General features: G+C 56.4%; 3 protein-coding genes across 4 annotated transcripts; all 3 read left to right on the forward strand.

Moving 5' to 3' along the window:
* The first annotated feature begins 723 nt into the window (after positions 1-723).
* On the forward strand, positions 724-5,517 carry Ajm1 (apical junction component 1 homolog). Of its 2 annotated transcripts, XM_029474738.2 has the most exons (3): positions 724-867; positions 2,337-2,450; positions 2,535-5,517. In XM_029474738.2, exon 3 carries the CDS (start codon positions 2,593-2,595, stop codon positions 5,515-5,517), a length of 2,925 nt encoding a protein of 974 aa, XP_029330598.1. In that variant the 5' UTR covers positions 724-867; positions 2,337-2,450; positions 2,535-2,592. The 2 variants fall into 2 exon arrangements, with proteins under 2 accessions (XP_029330598.1, XP_085691226.1); XM_085835100.1 differs by having other exon boundaries at positions 731-867; positions 2,367-5,517.
* A 2,044-nt stretch (positions 5,518-7,561) lies between these two features.
* Phpt1 (phosphohistidine phosphatase 1) lies at positions 7,562-9,056 on the forward strand. Its single transcript, XM_021156232.3, has 3 exons — positions 7,562-7,807; positions 8,178-8,302; positions 8,778-9,056. The coding sequence occupies exons 1-3, from the start codon at positions 7,651-7,653 to the stop codon at positions 8,868-8,870; spliced, it is 375 nt and encodes a 124-aa protein (XP_021011891.1). The 5' UTR covers positions 7,562-7,650; the 3' UTR covers positions 8,871-9,056.
* Positions 9,057-11,979: 2,923 nt separating this feature from the next.
* Positions 11,980-19,592, forward strand: Mamdc4 (MAM domain containing 4). The gene is made up of 28 exons (XM_029474385.2): positions 11,980-12,459; positions 12,536-12,709; positions 12,797-12,922; positions 13,101-13,231; positions 13,304-13,388; positions 13,533-13,658; positions 13,852-13,989; positions 14,073-14,161; positions 14,261-14,434; positions 14,676-14,760; positions 14,845-15,033; positions 15,138-15,251; positions 15,346-15,477; positions 15,580-15,704; positions 15,785-15,896; positions 16,033-16,149; positions 16,221-16,355; positions 16,462-16,598; positions 16,688-16,907; positions 16,997-17,134; positions 17,220-17,338; positions 17,432-17,522; positions 17,647-17,793; positions 17,908-18,042; positions 18,138-18,265; positions 18,343-18,451; positions 18,910-19,085; positions 19,248-19,592. Exons 1-28 carry the CDS (start codon positions 12,189-12,191, stop codon positions 19,308-19,310), a joined length of 3,786 nt encoding a protein of 1,261 aa, XP_029330245.1. The 5' UTR covers positions 11,980-12,188; the 3' UTR covers positions 19,311-19,592.
* The last annotated feature ends 574 nt before the right edge of the window (positions 19,593-20,166 follow it).

A 20,166-nucleotide genomic window follows, 5' to 3' on the forward strand; every position in this document is an offset into this window, starting at 1 on the left:
GCCCTTTAGCTCCCAGGCTTTGCACTCCTGATGTAGAGAAAGGGTCTACACGTAAATTACCCCCACTACTGCCCAATAAGCGGTAGCACCGGGAACTTGCCAGGTCTGGTGCCTAACTAGGCAGGTCTGGCGTTTATGGCCCATCATCTACCAAGCTAGGATGCTGGAAGGCCCAGTGCCTCTGGCAAGGGGCATGCAGGGCCAGAATGAGGTTGTGGCTTAAGGAGTGAACCTCATGAAGACCCCCCCAAGGAAGCAGGCGGCGGCCACCCAGGCCATATTGGACACTGGAGGTTGCAGTTATACTCCAGGCTGAGCAAGCCATCTGGCTCCCGGGCACCTGCCGAGATTTTGGCGTCTTCAGAGCCAAAGAGGACAGTTCCTGAGGAGAGGCCAATGGGGCATCTGCTCCCACCTGGGTCCAACCACAGACGTGTATTCTGGAAACTTCCCCAAACCCAGTGTCTCTGCAGACAAGCCAAGGCTTCTGGCTCCTTACAGGGCCCTGCCTGGAATCCTTCTGGCAGGCTTCTCTTGGTGCAAGGGACTCCCTGTTCAGACCGAAAGATTTGTGCTTTGGGGATGCTATACATTACCCTTCACTCTACACCGCCTAAATGAGAGCTAGGGCGTCTGTGGTCCCACTGTACACCTCCCTTACAACGCGGCCCCTTTAAGTGCCATTCTATTGGTAGCCACTTGGGGCAGTACTGAGCCGCCAGGCCAGGATCACAGCAGCTGCCTCCAAGCTTCTGCTGGTACCGGGTGTATGTATGTATATATATATTTATAGCGGGGCCAGGTACACACTGGAACCGACCTGGGTTATGCAGACTACTCGGGCTCGGCTCGTGGAGTAATCACCAGGTAAGAGGCAAAGCCAAACTGCCCAGCATGTGGAGCTGTTGGCACGGGAGGGGGCTGCACGGAAGGATGAGGAGTCCCCGCCCCCAAGCAACGCAGACTAGGTTCTTGCTGATGGCTGCTCCAGGACGGGCAAAGCAGGACTGGTATTTGGGAAGGGCCTTCAAAATACCTAGGATACAAGAGCAAGCCCCAACCCTATCCCAAAGGGAGCGTGTGTCACAGTGCCCGGCTCCTGACAGCTGCAACCAGCAAAGCCGACTGTCACCTTCCTGGGGCGGAGCCTCAGACCCTGTCATCTCACCCAAACTCTGACCTGGCACTGAGTTTAGAATGGAAGAGGTCTTAATAGGGTCGGCATGAACCTGGGTTTGGAACAAGCCTTGGTACTTAGTAACCCTGACTCCAAGGAACACCCCTCTAACAGCCCCTTGTACACCTGGACTAGAGACCTGAAAGGCCCATCCACTTACAAGTCCTGCCAGGCCCCAACACACTCTCAACTTCCTCTGGGGGAGATGTCCTGGGAGTAGGTGCATTATGGGGGGAGGGGTGTGTGTGTGTGTGTGTGTGTGTGTGTGTGTGTGTGTGTGATCGCCTTCTGAAACCCTTTCTCCAGCCAGCTCCAGGCCCTGGAGACCACAGACACTGGTGGCCCATATCTGAACATTAGCCTAGATCCTTTCCAGCCCATAGCTCCAGGGATGAACAACCACACGTTTCCATGGAGCTTTCCAAAGCCAGAGTGGGAAGGACTCTGTCCTGGGGAGGGGCTTTCCCGCCCTCTCCTCTGCCTCCTCCTAGCTGGCAGCCTCCTGGCTTGGTACACTAGTGGTAGTTTGCAGCTTAGGGGAAGGACACCATGAACTCGTGGCTCACATGGCCCCACGTGGTTCTGTAGCCTAAACCTGGCTTTAGCACACACTGGGGGTGGGGGTGGGGTCCATGTGCAATTCTGCAAAACTGGAGAGTCTTGCTCTGTAGCCTTCTCTGTTCCAGCAAGCTTGGTGGGTTTCATTCAAGAAACTGGGGTCCGAGATTTATGCAAAAGGAAGAGGAATTAGAGACCCAAGAAAACTCTCTGGGATCATTCCTCTGCCTAGGACCTCATCGAATTGAGGGGACTTACACCTCATCGAATTGAGGGGACTTACACTTGGTTAAAAAGGACTTGAGTGCTAGGAGAAGAGTTCTCTGCCCAGCCTAGTCGGCAGGCAGAAACCATTCATTAACTCACCTGGGACTCTGCATTTCAGAGGGGCACTCTGCCCGACTGATGGGAAGGGGCCGATCGTTCCAACTATAGGCACCAGAGGGCAGTAGTGCTGAGATCACGTACCGCTTTGATCTACCTAAGCCTGCCCAACCGACCCTAGTAGAGGGAGAGAATGCCTGGCAGGTTTAACTCAGGAGTTCCCTCTACAAAGAAGGTCCACAGTAGACTAAATTCTCCTGGACCATCTACCCCACAGGTCGCATGGACTGTGAGTTTTCTCCTGCAGGTACATCTAACATAGGCATGGGGTCAGCACCAGAAGCCTTGACCAAGACCTGCAGCCAAGGCTGCTCCATCCCCTATGCCCCAGGTAAGCCGGACCAGCACGTGGGGTGGGATGGGGTAAAGGGCTTGGGGTGCAGAGGAGGCTGCCCTGACCGGTATCTCCTCCCAGGGCAAAATCCCCGAAAGGCCGTGTGACTGGAGCTGCCAGCCTGGGGACGTCTTTTAAGATGACCCGCACGGACCCGCCGGACTTGCTGGTGTCGACCGTGTACCAGGACATCAAGGTGGTGGACCCAGGGCTCACATCCAAACGCCAGCCATGTGAGCGATCCGTGGCCCGGCCTGCTGCGCCCACGCCTTTCAACAAGCGCCACTGCCGTAGTTTTGACTTCTTAGAGGCACTGGACGAGCCCACCATGGAGACACACCCAGAGCCGCCACCTCCTGAACCTGCGCCACCGCGCGCCCGACCCAGAGACAGCGAGCCTCGGCGCCGCACCCGTTCCAAGAGCGCGCCCCGTGCGTCCCAAGGCCTGGCGACTGCTCCAGCTTCGCCCCCCGTACTGCAACGCAGAGGCCGGGAAGCCCAGCGTGCAGTGCGGGTGGAGGGGTCGCCGCGCCGGGAGCCCTCGTACCCTGCGCTGAGAGCTCTGGCTAATGAGCTGCACCCCATCAAGCTTCAGCCACAGCGGGGAGGCCCCGGACGCATCGCGCCTCTATGCGCCACCCCAGGCCGCTGCGCACCACCGGAACCACCCTCTGGATCTGTCCCCCATGTCCGCTGCCGTTTGGACATCAAGCCGGACGAGGCAGTGCTGCAGCACGCCGCCCGAAGCTCGCGATCTTGCGCACCTAGAGAGTCGACGTCCTGGGTTCGCACAGCCCCACAGTTCCATGGCCTTACAGTTCCCGGCCCTCGCCACGTGGCCCTGTCACGCACTCCCACCCCCAGTGACTTGTACTGTACAGACCCCAGAGCTCTGTACTGTGACGGGCCGCTGCCTGGGCCCCGGGACTACTTGGAGCACCGCAGTCAACCCTTCACAACGCCTCCAGGTCCCACCCAATTCTTCTACACCGAGGAGCCAGAGGGCTACGCAGGCAGCTTTACCACAAGCCCCGGCCTTCCCTTTGATGGCTACTGTTCCAGGCCCTATTTGTCCGAAGAACCCCCTAGACCCAGTCCAAGACGTGGGGGCAGCTACTATGCTGGCGAAGTACGCACCTTCCCGATCCAGGAGCCCCCCTCCCGTTCCTACTACGGGGAGACAACTCGAGCCTACGGTATGCCTTTCGTTCCCCGGTATGTCCCAGAAGAGCCCCGGGCGCACCCTGGAGCCCGCACTTTCTACACCGAGGACTTTGGGAGGTACCGTGAACGCGATCTACTGGCTCGGACTTACCCGCACCCGCGCAGCAGCCCACCCTGGGCTGACTGGGGTCCCAGGCCTTACCGCACCCTTCAGGTGATGCCGCCTCCCGCCCCTGGACCACTGTTGGCCTCGTGGCACGGCGGCACTGGCACAAGCCCACCCCGGCTGGCCACCGATAGCCGCCACTACTCTCGATCCTGGGACAACATCCTAGCTCCTGGCCCTCGTCGTGAAGATCCTCTAGGACGCGGCCGCAGCTATGAGAACCTCCTGGGACGCGAGGTTCGGGATACCCGGGGTTCATCCCCTGAAGGTCGGCGTCCACCAGTCGTAGTTAATCTGTCCACCTCACCCAGACGCTATGCAGCACTGTCGCTGTCCGAGACGTCGCTGACAGAGAAGGGCCGCGCGGGAGAGAGCCTGGGCCGCAACTGGTACGTCACGCCAGAGATTACCATCACAGACAACGACCTGCGCTCAGTGGAGCGCCCGACTGCCAAGGGCTGGGAATTGCCTGGAGGCCGACCACGGCAGCCCGTACCCACGGTCCCTGAGGGTCCTGCTTCAAGTCGCCAGCGCAGCCTCGAGCAGCTGGACGAGCTCATCACCGACCTGGTCATCGACTCACGGTCGCCAGCCCAGGCCCCGGAGCCTGCCGCGGAAGGTTTAGGCCGCCAACTACGCCGCCTGCTGGACTCACGGCCTGCGGGCCCTGGAGGGGCCACCCTGCTGGCGCCATCGCGCTCGCCCCCGGCCTCGGCTGGCAGTACTGAAGAGCCCACCGGCTCGGGGGAGGCAGCCGACGCCTCCCCGGAGCCCAGCGCAGACGAGGATGACTTGATGACCTGCTCCAACGCGCGCTGCCGGCGGACAGAGACCATGTTCAACGCCTGCCTCTACTTCAAGTCGTGCCACAGCTGCTATACCTACTACTGCTCGCGTCTGTGCCGCCGAGAGGACTGGGACGCGCACAAGGCGCGTTGCGTGTACGGCCGCGTGGGCAGCGTGTGCCGCCACGTGCTGCAGTTCTGCCGCGACAGCAGCCCAGTGCATCGCGCCTTCTCGCGCATAGCGCGCGTCGGATTTCTGTCGCGAGGCCGTGGAGTGCTGTTCTTGGGCTTCCCGAGCCCGGGCTCTGCCGACAACTTCCTACGCTTCGGCCTCGAAGGGCTGCTGCTATCGCCCACCTACCTGTCGCTGCGTGAGCTGGCTACACATGCGGCGCCCCTGGGTAGCTATGCACGAGAGCTGGCGGCCGCAGGAAGGCTCTATGAGCCGGCGGAGTGCTTCCTGCTTAGCGTGTCCGTGGCTGTGGGCCCCAGCGCTGCACCCCCGGGAGCCGCTGCCCGGCCCGCGCCGCGCACTCCTGGGCCCACAGTGCGCAAGTTCGCCAAGGTGGCTCTGGCCGCTGGCAGCCCGACGCGTCCTCCTCCTGCGCGTGGCGGAGAGCCAGATATGGAAACGTTGATCCTGACGCCACCTCCAGGTACTGCGGGCCTGGACGAAGAAGGTGAGGCTGGCCGGCGCGCACGTGAAGTAGCCTTCATCCATATCCAACGTGAGCTTCGAATGCGCGGCGTCTTCCTCCGCCACGAATTCCCACGGGTCTATGAGCAGCTCTGTGAGTTTGTGGAAGCTAACCGGCGCTTCACGCCCACAACCATCTATCCCACGGATCGGCGCACTGGCCGCCCCTTCATGTGCATGATCATGGCTGCATCTGAGCCGCGTGCACTAGATTGGGTAGCCAGCGCCAACCTGCTGGACGACATCATGTGAACCATGGAACTATTAGGCCCAGGCCCCGACCCCGAGCCCTGCCTACTCTACTCAGGCCCTGCCTGATCCATCACGAAGGCCCCCAGAGTCTGGACCAGTTGGTTCAGCGCCTTCCAAGTCCCTGGGCCTCCTTTAGTCTTATACAGATTCTCTGCCCTGAGCTCCACCCACTCCACACCTCTAATTTTGCCTGGGAGCCCCCAACCCCACCCCTGTCCCGTTTCCAACCAGCTGCTTCTTTTCTTTTCTGTTCGTAACCGGGCCATCCAAATTCCACATCCTGGGCTCTCCCTAAGCCAGTCAAGGAGAGGGGGCTCCCCAAGGGCCCGGTCCTCGCCCTCGGTGCTCCCCACTGGGAGGTGGGGTGGGACTGAGGACCTCTGGGCTCTGCTCTGCTACACTCATCCCATGGGGACAAACACAGTTGGTGTATGTTGTGGGTGCTTGCTATAGCTCTCCAACCCTTCTAGTCCAGAAATCCATGTTAACCAAAGCCCGATGTCCTTACTTCGAGCACTTCCCCTAACCCTCCTGTCTGGGGTGTGTCAGGCTCAGAGGGCTACTCCTTGTGCACCCCTATGAGGTTGAGGCAATGGGCGTGGCCAGCACTGTACACTTATCAGTGCCGCCTGTCCTTCAATGCTCTCACCATAGTCTGAGCACTTGTGGACAAGTTGGAATACTGGGGAATTTTCAGGTCAAGGCCAAGGCACAATCCACCCTGCCAGATGGAAACCTGAGCAGGGGAAGCAGTGTGGGCAGCGACCCAGCTAGAGTTAAGATCTGGGTAAGGATTTGAGTTCCCAACACCTACCCAACAAGATGGCCTTAAAAATCTGCCTTCCAGAGAAGATGGAGAGGTGGGAAGTGTGTGCTGATGAATTAGCAGGCAACCCTACAGAGAGCAGCTCCTACCACTGAATGACTTGGGAATGAGTAAGGAACAGGGCTGCCCCTAATTAGGAACTGGACTAGGAAAGGTGCTTAGTAGTGAGCCACCAAGTGTGGGTACGGTTAGGTAAGGACTCGGTGCTGAGACCTACCCCGAATCCAATCCTGTGTGCAGAAGTGCCCTGACTGCACTCCAAGCTGAGAGAGAAGCCAAAGCCTGACGTGTTGTGGAGAGGTCTAGGCTTCCCTAAGCCCCTTGCCTGACCCCTACAACCTAAGTGTACCTGGATCTGAGCCCAGGACTTTGTGGAGGGTGTGACCCAGAGAGGGCTTGCGACTAGATTCTCCAAGCCCTCTACAGAAGCCCCAAGCCCTTAGGAGCTCTCAAAGTTCAATTGCAAGAACCTAGGACACACACCTATGCACGAGGGTGTGCACACGCGCCAGCTACCCTCTACTGGATGTCCCCGGGACACTCCAGCTGGCTCTCTCTCCTTGGCCCCTGTCTTAGCACATGCCCGGATGCCGCTCTTGCAACACTTGCTGCCCCGCCGCCTGCCGCCCTCCCCAGGGACTCCACAGTCCCTCCTGCGGCAGACTGGCAAGAACGCCCCTGACGAGAAGGGCAAGTGCTTTCGAACCAAGTAAAATAGAACTTGAATGTAGCTGCTGCTAATAACTCGGTAGTGGTGGTGGTGGTCGTCGTCGTCGTGGGCGGGGGGAGCGTTCCGTCAAAGCTTTCGGGAGTAGGAGCTTAACAACCGGCAACCGGAGTATTGTGGAAGGGGAGGCCCGAGGGTGTAAAGTGGAGTATGCAGGGGAGTACTTGAATTTGGAGAGACCTGAGAGAGATCCTCGGGTTTACGGGTGTTGGGGAAGAGAGAACTTCGGATTTATGGTTTACGGATTGAAGCCTTAGGACTCAGGAGTGGAACCGGGGTGCGTCCTTGCATCCTCTTTTGCTGCCCTGCAGCGGGTTGATTTACAGCACCACCGGTTAACTTGTGCCTCGGCTCCTTTAACTGGGACTCAAGAGCCCGATCCCAAAGCTGCAAAGAACTGGGTTGCAATTGGCCAGTCCGTGTCTCAGATTGGAGGTACAACTGGCTGAGGCTCTGGGCTAGGTAAGCATTCCCTCACGGGATTGGCCGTGGCTGCCAAAGGGCCCGCCTCCCTACGCATAGGCCTGGGTCGGGTTTGGTAAGGGGCTGTGGGGCCCAGAGATCGAGCGCTTCGGGGAACATGGCGGTGGACCTCGGTCAGATTCCTGATGTAGACATTGATTCGGATGGCGTCTTCAAGTATGTGCTTATTCGAGTCCACTTAGCAGAGCCTTCCGGGGATCCGGCGAAGGAGTGCAAGGAAATCGTGCGTGGCTACAAATGGGCTGAGTACCACGGTGAGGGCGGGGCCTCTGTGCCCTTGGAGGCGGGACGAAGGTTAGGGGCGGGGCCTTACAGTTGCTGGTAGGGGAGTAGTGACTGCTAATATATCATGACTTGTACTAACACATAGCTAGGCTGACCTAGAAACGTCGGGATTTGGGCAGAAAGGAGTACCATGACTGGGATCTTTTTAATCCCGTCTCTCACTTCGAAAGTGTCTTCTTCCTCCCGTTCATCTTTTTGCCAACGGGGGAAGGGCTCATCTCCTCTTGGAAAATGACCACCAAGAGCTGGAGCTTCTGACCCCATATCCAGCCCTAGAGTTCAGTGTGGGGCCAACAAGGGCGACTAGGGCATATCCTGAGGCCACTCTCCCCACCCCAGCGGACATCTATGACAAAGTGTCAGGCGAGCTGCAAAGGAATGGCTATGACTGTGAGTGCCTAGGCGGCGGGCGCATCTCCCATCAGAGCCAGGACAGGAAGATACACGTGTATGGCTACTCTATGGTGAGCTCCAGTCCCCAGGTCTCAGCCAGACTGCAAAGCTCACCTTTGTGAGCCTGACCCCACCCCCACACCACCCCCACACCACCATTCAGGCCACCTCTGGGACTCTGAAAGTTAGAGCTACAGAACCCTTACTTAAGGGCTGTATGGGTTTTCCTTTCCCCACGTTTCCCAAATGACACCTTGGGCTACATCCCCGACTTGCTCCAGATCCTGATGGGTCTGTGTCCTGACTCTCTAGGGGCCCTTGGAGCCACCAGTGCTGGGGTCAAATTCACAGTCCTGACTATGTTGATCCTTTTTCCTAAAATCCACCTTAGACCCTCAGGCATCACTTGAAGAGCCCTTTAGTCCTCATCATGTTCCCAGTATGATTAGGATGGTAGGATTTCCTTACCATGACTGCTATTGCTGCAGCTTCTGGGTGGGCTCCCAAAGCAAAAAGCTAGCAAACTGGCGGTCCTCCTTTCTCTAGGGTTACGGTCGTGCCCAGCACTCTGTTTCAACTGAGAAGATCAAAGCCAAGTATCCTGACTATGAGGTCACCTGGGCTGACGATGGCTACTGAAGCTCTACCCCACCCCCCCAACCCCTGGACTAAGTCAGGTCTCTGCTCTTGCTGTGTTCTGTTTTGAGGGGCTGGCCCTGTGCTTTACTTTTGTACCTTAGGCAGCATACCACCTACCAGGCCTTAGAGGCCAGACCAATCTGGTCCATAGGAATTAAAAGCATTGATATGCCTACTAGTCCCTGACTTGTGTCTTGCCTTCTCTACCTTTGGATTGCACCGGACAGACCTGCTCAGCTTCAGGGGCCCTGGGGACTATTGGTGCACACTCAGCCCCCTAGGTTCAGATAAGGGGGCCCTTGCATTGCAGCCATTTATGGCTTGATTGCTCCTCCATGAAGCTGCTATCCCCAAGGACATCTGGGAGGGGGCCCCACAGGCCTTGCACAAGAAGTCAGTTCCTGGCCACCTAAGGCCTGGGGTGCCCACAAGTGCCCCCTTCCTGTAGTTCATCCAGGAGTCCCAGCAGGAAAGGGTCCTGGCAGCCATTATTCCATCAGCTGGCAGGCTACATTTTTTCATCTGTTCTCAGGCCAAGCCTGATATCCCTGAGTGATCGCAGGAACAGTCATGCTTGTGTCTCCTTCACTTGGGACTTTAACTTCGATGGTTCTTAGTCCCTGGACCATGCACACTCTAATTAATTCTCTGTACTAACCCCACTTCACCATACAGGACAGTGGGTGGGCACCAGCTTAACCCCTGCTCTAAAAAGTCTCACGCACCTTATGACATTATAGTGAGTCTTAGGGAGAGCCAGGGCTGGGGCCTCCCTCACCAGACTTGAGCCAGCCTTCGTCAGCCTCTGGAGACAGCATGCAGACACTACTGAGAGAGATACCCTGTATAGGCTAAGAGGCAGCTGAGATACCCTGTATAGGCTAAGAGGCAGCTGAGATACCCTGTATAGGTTAGGGGGCAGCTGAGATACCCTGTATAGGCTAGGGGGCAGCTGAGATACCCTGTATAGGTTAGGGGGCAGCTGAAATACCCTGTATAGACTAGGGGGCAGCTGAGATACCCTGTATAGGCTAGGGGGCAGCTGAGATACCCTGTATAGGCTAGGGGACTGACCTAAGGCGAGACAAGCCCCAAGGTCTCAGTCAGTCAGTCATAGGCAGAGTCTAGTTCCATGTGACAAGATCTTCAGAACTCTTGACAGTCTTCTTGCCTCAGCTGTGGGCCTTTTCATGGGAGAATGAGTTTTTGGGCTCATCAAGACTTTTTCCAATCACCAACCACACAGCACATATCTCAGAACAGTTTTTGTTTTGCTTCATTTTTTTTTTTTTAAAGATTCCTTCCTTTTTTTTTGGAGACAGGGTTTCTCTGAAGATTTGTTTATTTAATGCATATGAGTACACTGTAGCTGTCTACAGACATCAGATCCCATTACAGACAGCTGTGAGCCACCATGTGGTTGCTGAGATTTGAACTCAGGACCTCTGGAAGAACAGTCAGTGCTGTTAACTGCTGAGGCATCTCTCCAGCCCCTTGTTCGTTTGTTTTTTTGGTTTTTTTGTTGTTGTTGTTGTTTTTGTTTGAGACAGGGTTTCTCTGTGTCCCGGAACTCTCTTTATAGACCAGGCTGGCCTCAGACTCACAGAAATTGCCCTGCCTCTGCCTCCTGAGTGCTGGGATAAAAGGTGTGGGCCACACACCTGGCCACTCAGGGCAGTTTTTAAAGATGAATAGGAGACTAAAGATGGAGCTCGGCTGTTAGAGCTTGACCAGGAACAGGAAATCCCCGTGTTCAACCTAGAGTACCTCATAAACTAGCACACCTATGATCCCAGCACTTGGGAGGTGGAAGCAGAAGGATCAGAAATTATCCCCAGCTATGTAGCAAGTTCAGGCCAGCCTGGTCTAAGTGAGACCCTGTGTCAGTACACACACACACACACACACACACACACCCCAGAACAGTTGGCAGAGTGGCTTGAGTTACAGATGGTGTGAAAGAGAAGACACCACACCCCGACATGGGACTTGTACTGGTCCACAGCGGCAGGCTGCTGGTACTGGGTTTGTCCTGATCTGGTCCCCTAAGCACAGAGCAGAGGAAACTCTGGACCATGTGCTGGATGGCCATGTGCAACCACTGAGCAGACTGCCCTGATGTCCTTGACCTGCACCAGGGTAGGCTGTAGGCCCCAAGAGAATCTTAGAGCCTTGCAAGTGGGGTCCCCTGCTTTTCCACGCTCCAATAGAAACTTTCAATGGGAAGGGTAGGGCAGGGCTGGGTAGACACACAGGATGGCCAAGAGCCGACCTTTGGTCAGAAAGAGCCACGTAGAGGCCCCCTCTAGGGATACTTTTACAGCTGGATGCTTGGCCTGTCATCATCGGATTGGACCCAGCCAAGGGGCTGCAAGTATAAAGGAGCTGAGCCCTTCCCAGTGAGAGCTAAGTCAGCCTGTGAGGCCACGGTGGACTGATAACTGAGAAAAGTCTCCTCTAGACTTCACAGCCTCACTTGAATTGGGACCTCCTCTAGCCTGGCCATGTGCCTGCCTAGCCACCTTCTTTCAACCTGGGTCCTGTTTATGGGTGAGTAAACTGTTGCCTGATGCTAGTTGGTGTGATGGGGACATGCAGGACAAGCCAACAGGGCTGCAGATTGCCCACCTAAATCTTATCTCCCTGTCCTAGAGGAGAGGCCACAGGACATCATAGGTGACCATCTCCCTGTCTCTCTGAGCCGTTGCCTGCTGTTCCCATTGTAGAACTTGTACAAGTCCCTTGGTCATCTATCCATCAGTGTGTCTTCCTTTTTTCTTTTTTTCCCCCCTTTTTCTTTTTCTCTTTTGGTTTTCCAAGGTAGGGTTTCTCTGTATAGTCTTCGCTGTCCCGGAACTAGCTCTGTAGACCAGGCTGGACTCGAACTTAGAGAACTGCCTGCCTCTACCTCCCAAGTGCTGAGATTAAAGGCATGTGCCAACATCACCTGGCTCTATGTGTCTGCTTGTGGGGTGAGGGGTGGGGACGACCCTACTGGTTACCTTCTAGTTCCTGGTCATATGGCTCCTTCTTCTTAAGACCCTTTTTCCTGTCCCTGGCATGCAGGGGCTCTGTGGGGCTAGGGAGGTGGGAAGGCGTTCTGTTGACTTTCAGTGTAGATCCCCTGTGGCGGTTCTTGGTAGATGTCATGGTTCCTCTCTATATAATCTTATAGGGCTGAACTCCAAAGTCAGTTGACAAATATCCTGGCCTATTCAGGTCTGGGGTTTCTCTGGATATAGAATTCATACTGTTCAAAATAGCCAATCAGGGCTGGCAAGATGGCTCAAAAGGTAAAGGCATTTGTTGCAAAGCGTAATGGCATTTATCCAGTCCCTAGGTTCCACAGTGGAAGGAAATAGAAGATTCCCACCTCAGCTGTCCTCTGACCTTAACGCCTGTTGCACTACACATATATGTACACAAATAGGCACTCACCTTGCCCTCTGCTTACCTGGCCCCACAGTTACCCTGCCAGCTGCACAGTCGCTAGGCAAGACCCAGGTCCCCAACCACTGCAGAAGCCCCATCAAAGCTGTATGCAACTTTGTGTGTGACTGTGGAGACTGTTCAGACGAAACTCAGTGTGGTGAGCTGGGCCGGTGGGCGTGTCAGGGAGTGGTGGTATAAAAGGCAGACCCATGACCCCTAACCCACTCTCATAGGTTTCCATGGAGCCTCAACTATCCCAAGCACCTCCTTCACCTGCAACTTTGAGCAGGACTCCTGTGGCTGGCAGGACATCAGCACCTCAGGCTATCGATGGCTTCGAGACCGGGCAGGGGCAGTGCTGCATGGTCCTGGGCCTCATTCTGACCATACACATGGCACTGACTTGGGTAAGGCCTAGGGAATCCATGTCCACTCACCCCCTCCCTTCTAACTTGGTTTCTTGTCTGGTCTCCTAACCTCTGACCCTGGACCAGGCTGGTATATGGCTGTGGGAACCCACAGTGGGAAGGAGCCATCTACTGCGACTCTGCGCTCTCCTGTCATGCGTGAGGCAGCCCCTACCTGTGAAATGAGGCTCTGGTACCACATTGCCTCTAGAGGTACATGCTCTGGATCCCTGAGGCCCAAAGCTGAGTAGCTCTAGGAGAAGGCTGGGTGAAGAAAAAGTAGCTAGAGAAACAGGAGGATGCTCCAAAATGAGGGCCAAGGTACAGCTGGTAGACTGGAGGGAGACACCAAGGGGCTGAAGATGCCTCAGGACCACTCAAAATACTACAGATGTCGCTGAGCTGCGGCTGGACCTGACCCATGGTGTGGAGACACTGACTCTATGGCAGACCTCAGGACCCTGGGGCCCTGGCTGGCAGGAGCTGGCAGTGAACACTGGCCGCATCCAGGGTGACTTCAAAGTAAGCAGGATGGCCTGCCAGGCTGGGCACTATGGTGAAGGTTTTGGTCCTAAGGACCATTCCTCTCTCCAGGTGACATTTTCTGCCACCCGAAATGCCACACACAGGGGCGCTGTGGCCTTGGATGATGTGGAGTTCCGGGACTGTGGGCTACCCAGTAAGGCTGCACACGATCCTGTCCAAACCTGGGAGACCCCCTTTTGCCCACCTTCCTGAACACAACACCTCCCCCCACCTTATCCCACCCCCTGAATCCTGGGGCCAAAGAGAATGAGAGTGTGTTAACTATTTCCCACCCCAGTCCCTCAGGCCAGGTGCCCCCTGGGGCACCACCACTGCCAGAACAAGGCTTGTGTGGAGCCCCACCAGCTCTGTGATGGTGAAGACAACTGTGGAGACAGATCTGATGAAGACCCACTCATCTGCAGTGAGGCTGGGGCCATCTAGGGCCGGGCAGGGTGAGGGATTACAGAATGAAAATGGTAGACTAAACCTTGACCTCTGAGTCCTTCAATCTGGGTGGGGCAGCCACTGTTTCCCTGGAAACAGGGCCATCTGACTGCAGAAAGCCCTGCTCAGTGGCCCTGAGAGTTCTCCCCCACCCCACCCCCAATCCTTAGGCCACCACATGGCCACTGACTTTGAGACAGGCCTGGGACCGTGGAACCAGTTAGAGGGCTGGACCCGGAACCACAGTGCTGGCAGCATGGTGAGCCCTGCCTGGCCCCACCGAGATCACAGCCTCAACAGTGCATACGGTGAGGTCTCCAAGGGGCCCTGGCCATGGCCTTTTCCACCCAGCTTCTTGCAATGACCCTGGACCATATTTGGCCTCTCATAGGCTTCTTCCTCGTCTCTATGGCCAAGCCTGGCACCACTGCTGTCCTCTACAGCCCTGAGTTCAAAGGCTCAGTCTCCTACAACTGCACGGTGAGATGGATGTGTCAGAAAATGAGATACACTGAGTTGCCTTTTCTGACTCTCTAGATGCCAGAGACCCCTCACAGCCTGAGATTTCTTCTGTTCCAGTTCACCTTCTATTACTACCTGCACGGGTCTGAGGCCAGCCACTTCCAGCTGTTCCTGCAGGCACAGGGGCTCAACACCCCCCAGGCCCCTGTTCTACTGAGAAGCCGCCATGGAGAACTGGGGACAGCCTGGGTCAGAGACCGGGTTGACATTCAAAGTGCCCATCCATTTCGGGTGAGGCTAGTCAGGCATTGATTGAGATCTGGGGGTGGAATCCAGGGTCCAGGGAGTCTGGCCTAGAGCACACACAGGAGAACACTAGGGATTCTTTAGTCACTCCTGAAGACTGCTCAGTGGGAGAGGCTCAGAGTGTTGGGAAATTTATGAAGTATAGCAGTAAACAGATGGGGAGGGTACCAGAGAGACGACAGGACAGAATAGTCCTTGGTCCTTGCTGAGCCCTCCCTGCCCTCAGATCCTTCTAGCCGGGGAGACGGGTCCAGGAGGCGTCGTGGGCCTAGACGACCTTATCATGTCCAGCCACTGCATGCTTGTTCCAGGTGAGCTGCCCAAGGCCTTGCCCTGGCTTGCCCAGGAGGTGCAAGGCCATCACCCACTCTGACCTGACTTCAATTCTATTGTAGCTATGTCCACCCTGCAGTCATCACTTTCTGGACCTGTGCCATTAGCCCTCTATCCCCAGACATCCATCAAGCTGCCCCAGCAGACCTGTGAGCCCGGACATCTCTCCTGTGGTGACCTGTGTGTGCCCCCCGAGCAGCTGTGTGATTTCCAGAAGCACTGTGCAGAGGGCGAGGATGAACACAAGTGTGGTGAGGCCAGTCAGAGCCTGCATGGCTCCACACGTTTAGGGAGCCCAGGCAGGCCAGAGAATGCAACACTGCTGGGCTTTCAGAGCAGGCTATTGTTGTTACAGGCACCACAGACTTTGAGTCCGCCTCTGCTGGGGGCTGGGAGGACATCAGTGTAGGAAAGCTGCAGTGGCAATGGGTTGAAGCCCAGAAGAGCAAGCCTGCTGGGGATGCTCCTGGTGAGGCCCGCACTTCCCCACAGGAGCCCCTCCTCAGAGCGTTTGTAAATTACAGACACCTGAGCAGTGACGGGGTACCCTGCTCTTCCCACAGGGCACTTCCTATCTCTGCAGAAGGCCTGGGGGCAGCTAAGATCTGAGGCCCGGGCTCTCACACCTGCTCTGGGCCCCTCTGGCCCTCACTGTGAACTCCACATGGCTTACTATTTTCAAAGTCACCCCCAAGGTATTACATGTCCCTGGTCCCATTCAGTCCCCAGAAGCCTCCTGCATGGCAGACAGGATCTTAGGATGACCCACCCCCACCCATACTAATTCCCTTCATCAGGCTTCTTGGCACTGGTTGTGGTGGAGAATGGCTTCCGGGAGCTGCTGTGGCAAGCCCCAGGCGGCAGCAGCGGGAGCTGGACAGTAGAGAAGATTATTCTCGGGGCACGGCACAGGCCGTTCCAGGTGAGGCTGGCAGTCCAAGATGGGAAATCTGTACTGAGCTAGCCCCTAACTGACAGTCTTTCTCCCCTATCTGCCTAAAGCTGGAGTTTGTCAGTCTGGTGGACTTGGATGGCCCTGGCCAGCAGGGGGCTGGGGTGGATAATGTGACTCTGAGAGACTGCAACCCCATGGTGACCACTGAAAGTGACCAAGGTTTCTCCTGCCCATCTCCCATCCCTACCCAGGAGCTACTTACTACCTAGCCCACCTCTAACCCTGTCTTAGGACAGCTGGGAAGGGGGCAGATAGCAGTGCTGACCTCACCCCCCTCAACCCCCCACCCCCCCAGAGCTCTCCTGTAACTTTGAACGGGACTCCTGCAGCTGGCACACAGGCCACCTCACAGATGCCCACTGGCACCGTATAAAAAGCCATGGCTCTCAGCTTGACCACACGACTGGCCAAGGTAGGGGAGTCTCTTCGGCCTGGGAGGGGTCAACCTGAGAGTCTTTCTGTAGCTGTTTTCCTTCCCTGAAGGCTTCTTCATGTTCCTGGACCCCACGGACCCACCTGCTCGAGGTCAAGGTGCCCTGCTGCTCACAAGACCTCAGGTGCCAGTTGTCCTCAAGGAATGTCTCAGCTTCTGGTACCGCCTGTATGGGCCCCAGATTGGTGAGAGCCTCAGCTGTCAGAGCCTCTGTTCAAATTCTGGTGCCCACTGCAGCCCGAGGCAGCAGGAGTTGGGGGCTGGTCCTGTCTAAACTTCACTTCTTTGCAGGGACACTGTGCCTGGCCATGAGGAGGGAGGGGGAGGAAGACATACTACTGTGGTCCCGGTCGGGAACCCATGGCAACCGCTGGCACCAGGCTTGGGTCACTCTTCATCACCAGCCAGAGGCCAGCACCAAGTACCAGGTAAGGGCAAGCTTAGCACTTGGTAACCTTGTAGGGTCGCCCCACCACCACCACTACCCCCCCTTCCAATTACCACTCTCCACCCTCAGCTGCTGTTTGAAGGCCTCCGGAATGGGTACCATGGCACAATGGCCCTGGATGATATAGCTGTGCGGCCTGGCCCCTGCTGGGCCCCTAAGAGCTGTTCCTTTGAAGACTCTGACTGTGGCTTCTCCCCAGGGGGCTGGGGTCTGTGGACGCACCAGAGTAATGCCTCAGGCCTTGCTTCTTGGGGTCCTTGGATAGACCATACCACAGGGACAGCCCAAGGTACTTTGTATGGCAAACAGGGGTGGGGGTAGGTTGTTAAGAGGGCTAACCAGGGCAAGGCAAGCTGATGCTGGTCTCTCTTCCCCAAGGGCACTACATGGTGGTGGACACCAGCCCAAATGTACTGCCCAAGGGTCACGTGGCCTCTCTGACTTCAGAGGTACACCAGCCCCTGTCCCAGCCTGCCTGTCTGACCTTCTGGTACCACATGAGCTTCCCCAATCCAGGTGAGGAGCTATAGAAAAGGGAAGGACTCCTGTCCAGGCCTGGGAGCTACCAAGGCAGTGAATCTAGCTGGTTCTTGGTGTTTAGGCACCTTGAGGGTCCACGTGGAAGAGAGCACAAGGCGTCAAGAGCTCAGCATCAGTGCCCATGGTAGATCTGCCTGGCGCCTGGGCAGCGTCAATGTGCAGGCTGAGCAAGCCTGGAAGGTGAGTACCTGAGCGGAAAAGAGGAGAGCCACCTTACTTTCCAAGGGTTGCCAGGACCTGCCTGCAGGATCTGTGTGGCTCTGTATCCTATAGGTAGTGTTTGAGGCTGTGGCTGCTGGTGTAGAATATTCCTACATGGCTCTAGATGACATTTCCCTCCAAGATGGGCCCTGTCCTCAGCCAGGTGAGCAGCTTGCTATAGCCTGAGTAGCACTATATCTATACCAAAACTCTGACTTCCACCTAGCCCTGCCTGGGAGTAGTGCTACTCACTGAGGCAGCTATGCTCACCTGCCAATTCCTTGCAGGGTCCTGTGACTTTGAATCTGGCCTGTGTGGGTGGAGCCACCTGCCCTGGCCCAGCCTGGGCGGGTACAGCTGGGACTGGAGTAGTGGAGCCACCCCATCCCGCTACCCCCAGCCTTCAGTGGACCATACCCTGGGCACAGAAGCAGGTGTGCATTGGCTGGAGCAGGGCATGGGCTGGTACCATCTCACAGAACTGAGCAGTGCTCACTCAATTTCCTTCAAGCTAGAGATACAGATGCATCTCACCCTCTCATTTCCAGGCCATTTTGCTTTCTTTGAAACCAGCGTGCTAGGTCCTGGGGGCCAGGCAGCCTGGCTGCGCAGTGAGCCACTGCCAGCAACGACAGCCTCATGCCTCCGCTTCTGGTACTACATGGGCTTTCCTGAGCATTTCTGTGAGTGGCTGGGCCCTGGGTATAGGGGAACAGGGGCTCAGGTTAGGCACAAAGGCATCTTCAGGAACCTGACCTGCCTTGGTCCTTACTCTCAGACAAGGGTGAGTTGAGAGTGCTCCTGAGCAGTGCCCGAGGCCAGCTAGCTGTGTGGTACCAGGGTGGGTACTTGCGGGACCAGTGGCTGCAAGTCCAGATTGAAGTGTCCAACTCTGAGGAGTTCCAGGTGAGGTTCCAGGTGAGCTGTCCTCCCTTCCCTCTCGTCTGTACCTCCAGATACTCAGATTTTCCCTTCTCTGTCAGATTGTTTTTGAAGCCACTCTGGGTGGCCAGCCAGCTCTGGGGCCCATTGCCCTAGATGATGTGGAGTACCTGGCTGGACAACACTGCGAGCAGCCTTCACCTAGCCAGGGTAAGTACTGGACTCCAGCATGGCCAGACTTGCCCTGACCCTGCCAGGCTTAGGTTGGCGGTCCAGATAGCTGGAAGTACGCTGTGCCCTGCTCGAGAGACCAGCGGAACCAAGCCTGGATTCTGTGCTCTCCCCACTATGCCTCATGGGCTGAACATGGGGGCTGTATCAGCTTTTACTGTCTCCTCCTGGGTAAGAACTATCTCAAAGGAACTGCCAGGTTAAGCCAGAAACCCCAGTGGGTGTGGCAGTCACTGGCTACCATCATGTATGCCCAGAGGAAGAGGTAGAACAGGTCTGCCGAATTGTGCATACAGATCAACAAGAATCCTGGAGCCAGCAAGCACTGCAGGAGTCAGGCAGCCCCAGGCTCACTCCTTGACAGTAATCCTGGGATCAGAACCTGACAAAAGAACTGGGAGCTATGTGGAGGTTCAGATGGCCCTCTTTGTCCTCAGGTGAAGTGGCAGCACCTGTGTCTGTGCCAGTTGCCGTTGGAGGGGCCCTCCTCTTTTTCATGTTCCTGGTGCTCATGGGCCTGGGGGGCTGGCATTGGCTGCAGAAGCAGCACTGCCCCGGCCAGAGGAGTACAGATGCAGCAGCCTCTGGCTTTGACAATATCCTCTTCAATGCGGTAGGAACCACCAAATGTGGGCACATGGGAGATCCTGCCTCCATGTTTAATGAGGGGAAAGCAATAGTGGGCCAGGACGCAGGAAGAGACACCGCGTCCCATCCTGTCAGAGACACACTGCCTTTCAACAGCAGCTGTCCAATATTCCTTCCTTCTTCCTAGGATCACGTTACCCTCCCAGAATCAATCACCAGCAACCCACAGAGCCCGGCAGACCTGGCCTGACATGGCATCTCTCGCAGCATCTAACCCTCACAAGCACCTGACTGTCTGCATGTGGGCCTGGATGTCGGGACCGAGTCATATTTATCTTCGCCAGCTCTTTCTCTATCTGGTGTCTTTGCCCTCCTGTGTGATGGAGAAGGGTAGAGGGGTCCTTGTACCAAGAATAAATGCTCTACACAGTGAGGGCAACCCAGATATTCAGGCTGCACTCTATACATGTATTATGTACCTGGCAGGGTATATTGTAGCTGGCCTATAGGACTCTAAGAACCCACCACCCATGCCAGCAAGGAATGGCCTCTGCTTCTAACTTACCAGGCGGTTCTGTACCCAGTGAGGATAAAGCTACCCCACAAATGGGGGTCTTGGAAGTATAAAAGCAACTGGATATGGTACCATGAAACTGGTCTGGAAAGGAGAAACGTTACCGGCCCAGATAAAGGCCTGAACAACCCTAGGGCTGCAGATGGTGACCTGAGGTCACTGGGTGTGGCCATCCCCCTTCGGAGCAGGGCGCCAGAAGGCAAACTGCACTTCGGCCTTCGGACAAAAGCTTTACGAACAGATCTGGTGCTGTTACACCCAGTCAGGGGCCTGATGACGTGAGGGTGACACATCTGAACCGGAAACGGCTCCCTCCACGTGATGCCTCAGCTGTGGCTTCACTGAGGACTGGGGGCCCTCCGAGGGCTGTCCTCGGGGAGAGTGGACAACCAGACGATCCCTTCCTACACCAAGGAAACCTGTCCTCACCAAGGATACCATGTGTTTCAAGCTAGGCTCCTGCCTATCCAAAACTCAGCTGCATGGGAGGAGGCGGTGGGGCGTGGCCAGGAGCCACCCTGCATCTTCAGGC

Source organism: Mus caroli, unplaced genomic scaffold, assembly GCF_978045245.1.
Source record: "Mus caroli unplaced genomic scaffold, Mus_caroli_1 scaffold_2, whole genome shotgun sequence".
In the NCBI taxonomy this organism is placed as follows: Eukaryota; Metazoa; Chordata; class Mammalia; order Rodentia; family Muridae; genus Mus; species Mus caroli.

Coding starts and splice junctions, on each gene's coding strand:
- Ajm1 (XM_029474738.2), top strand. CDS start 2,593: ATGACCCGCACGGACCCGCCGGACTTGCTGGTGTCGACCGTGTACCAG.
- Phpt1 (XM_021156232.3), top strand. CDS start 7,651: ATGGCGGTGGACCTCGGTCAGATTCCTGATGTAGACATTGATTCGGAT. Junction 7,808..8,177: donor CAAATGGGCTGAGTACCACG/GTGAGGGCGGGG, acceptor TCCCCACCCCAG/CGGACATCTATGACAAAGTG. Junction 8,303..8,777: donor ACGTGTATGGCTACTCTATG/GTGAGCTCCAGT, acceptor TCCTTTCTCTAG/GGTTACGGTCGTGCCCAGCA.
- Mamdc4 (XM_029474385.2), top strand. CDS start 12,189: ATGGCATTTATCCAGTCCCTAGGTTCCACAGTGGAAGGAAATAGAAGA. Junction 16,599..16,687: donor AGGCCAGCACCAAGTACCAG/GTAAGGGCAAGC, acceptor CTCCACCCTCAG/CTGCTGTTTGAAGGCCTCCG. Junction 18,266..18,342: donor CCAACTCTGAGGAGTTCCAG/GTGAGGTTCCAG, acceptor CTTCTCTGTCAG/ATTGTTTTTGAAGCCACTCT.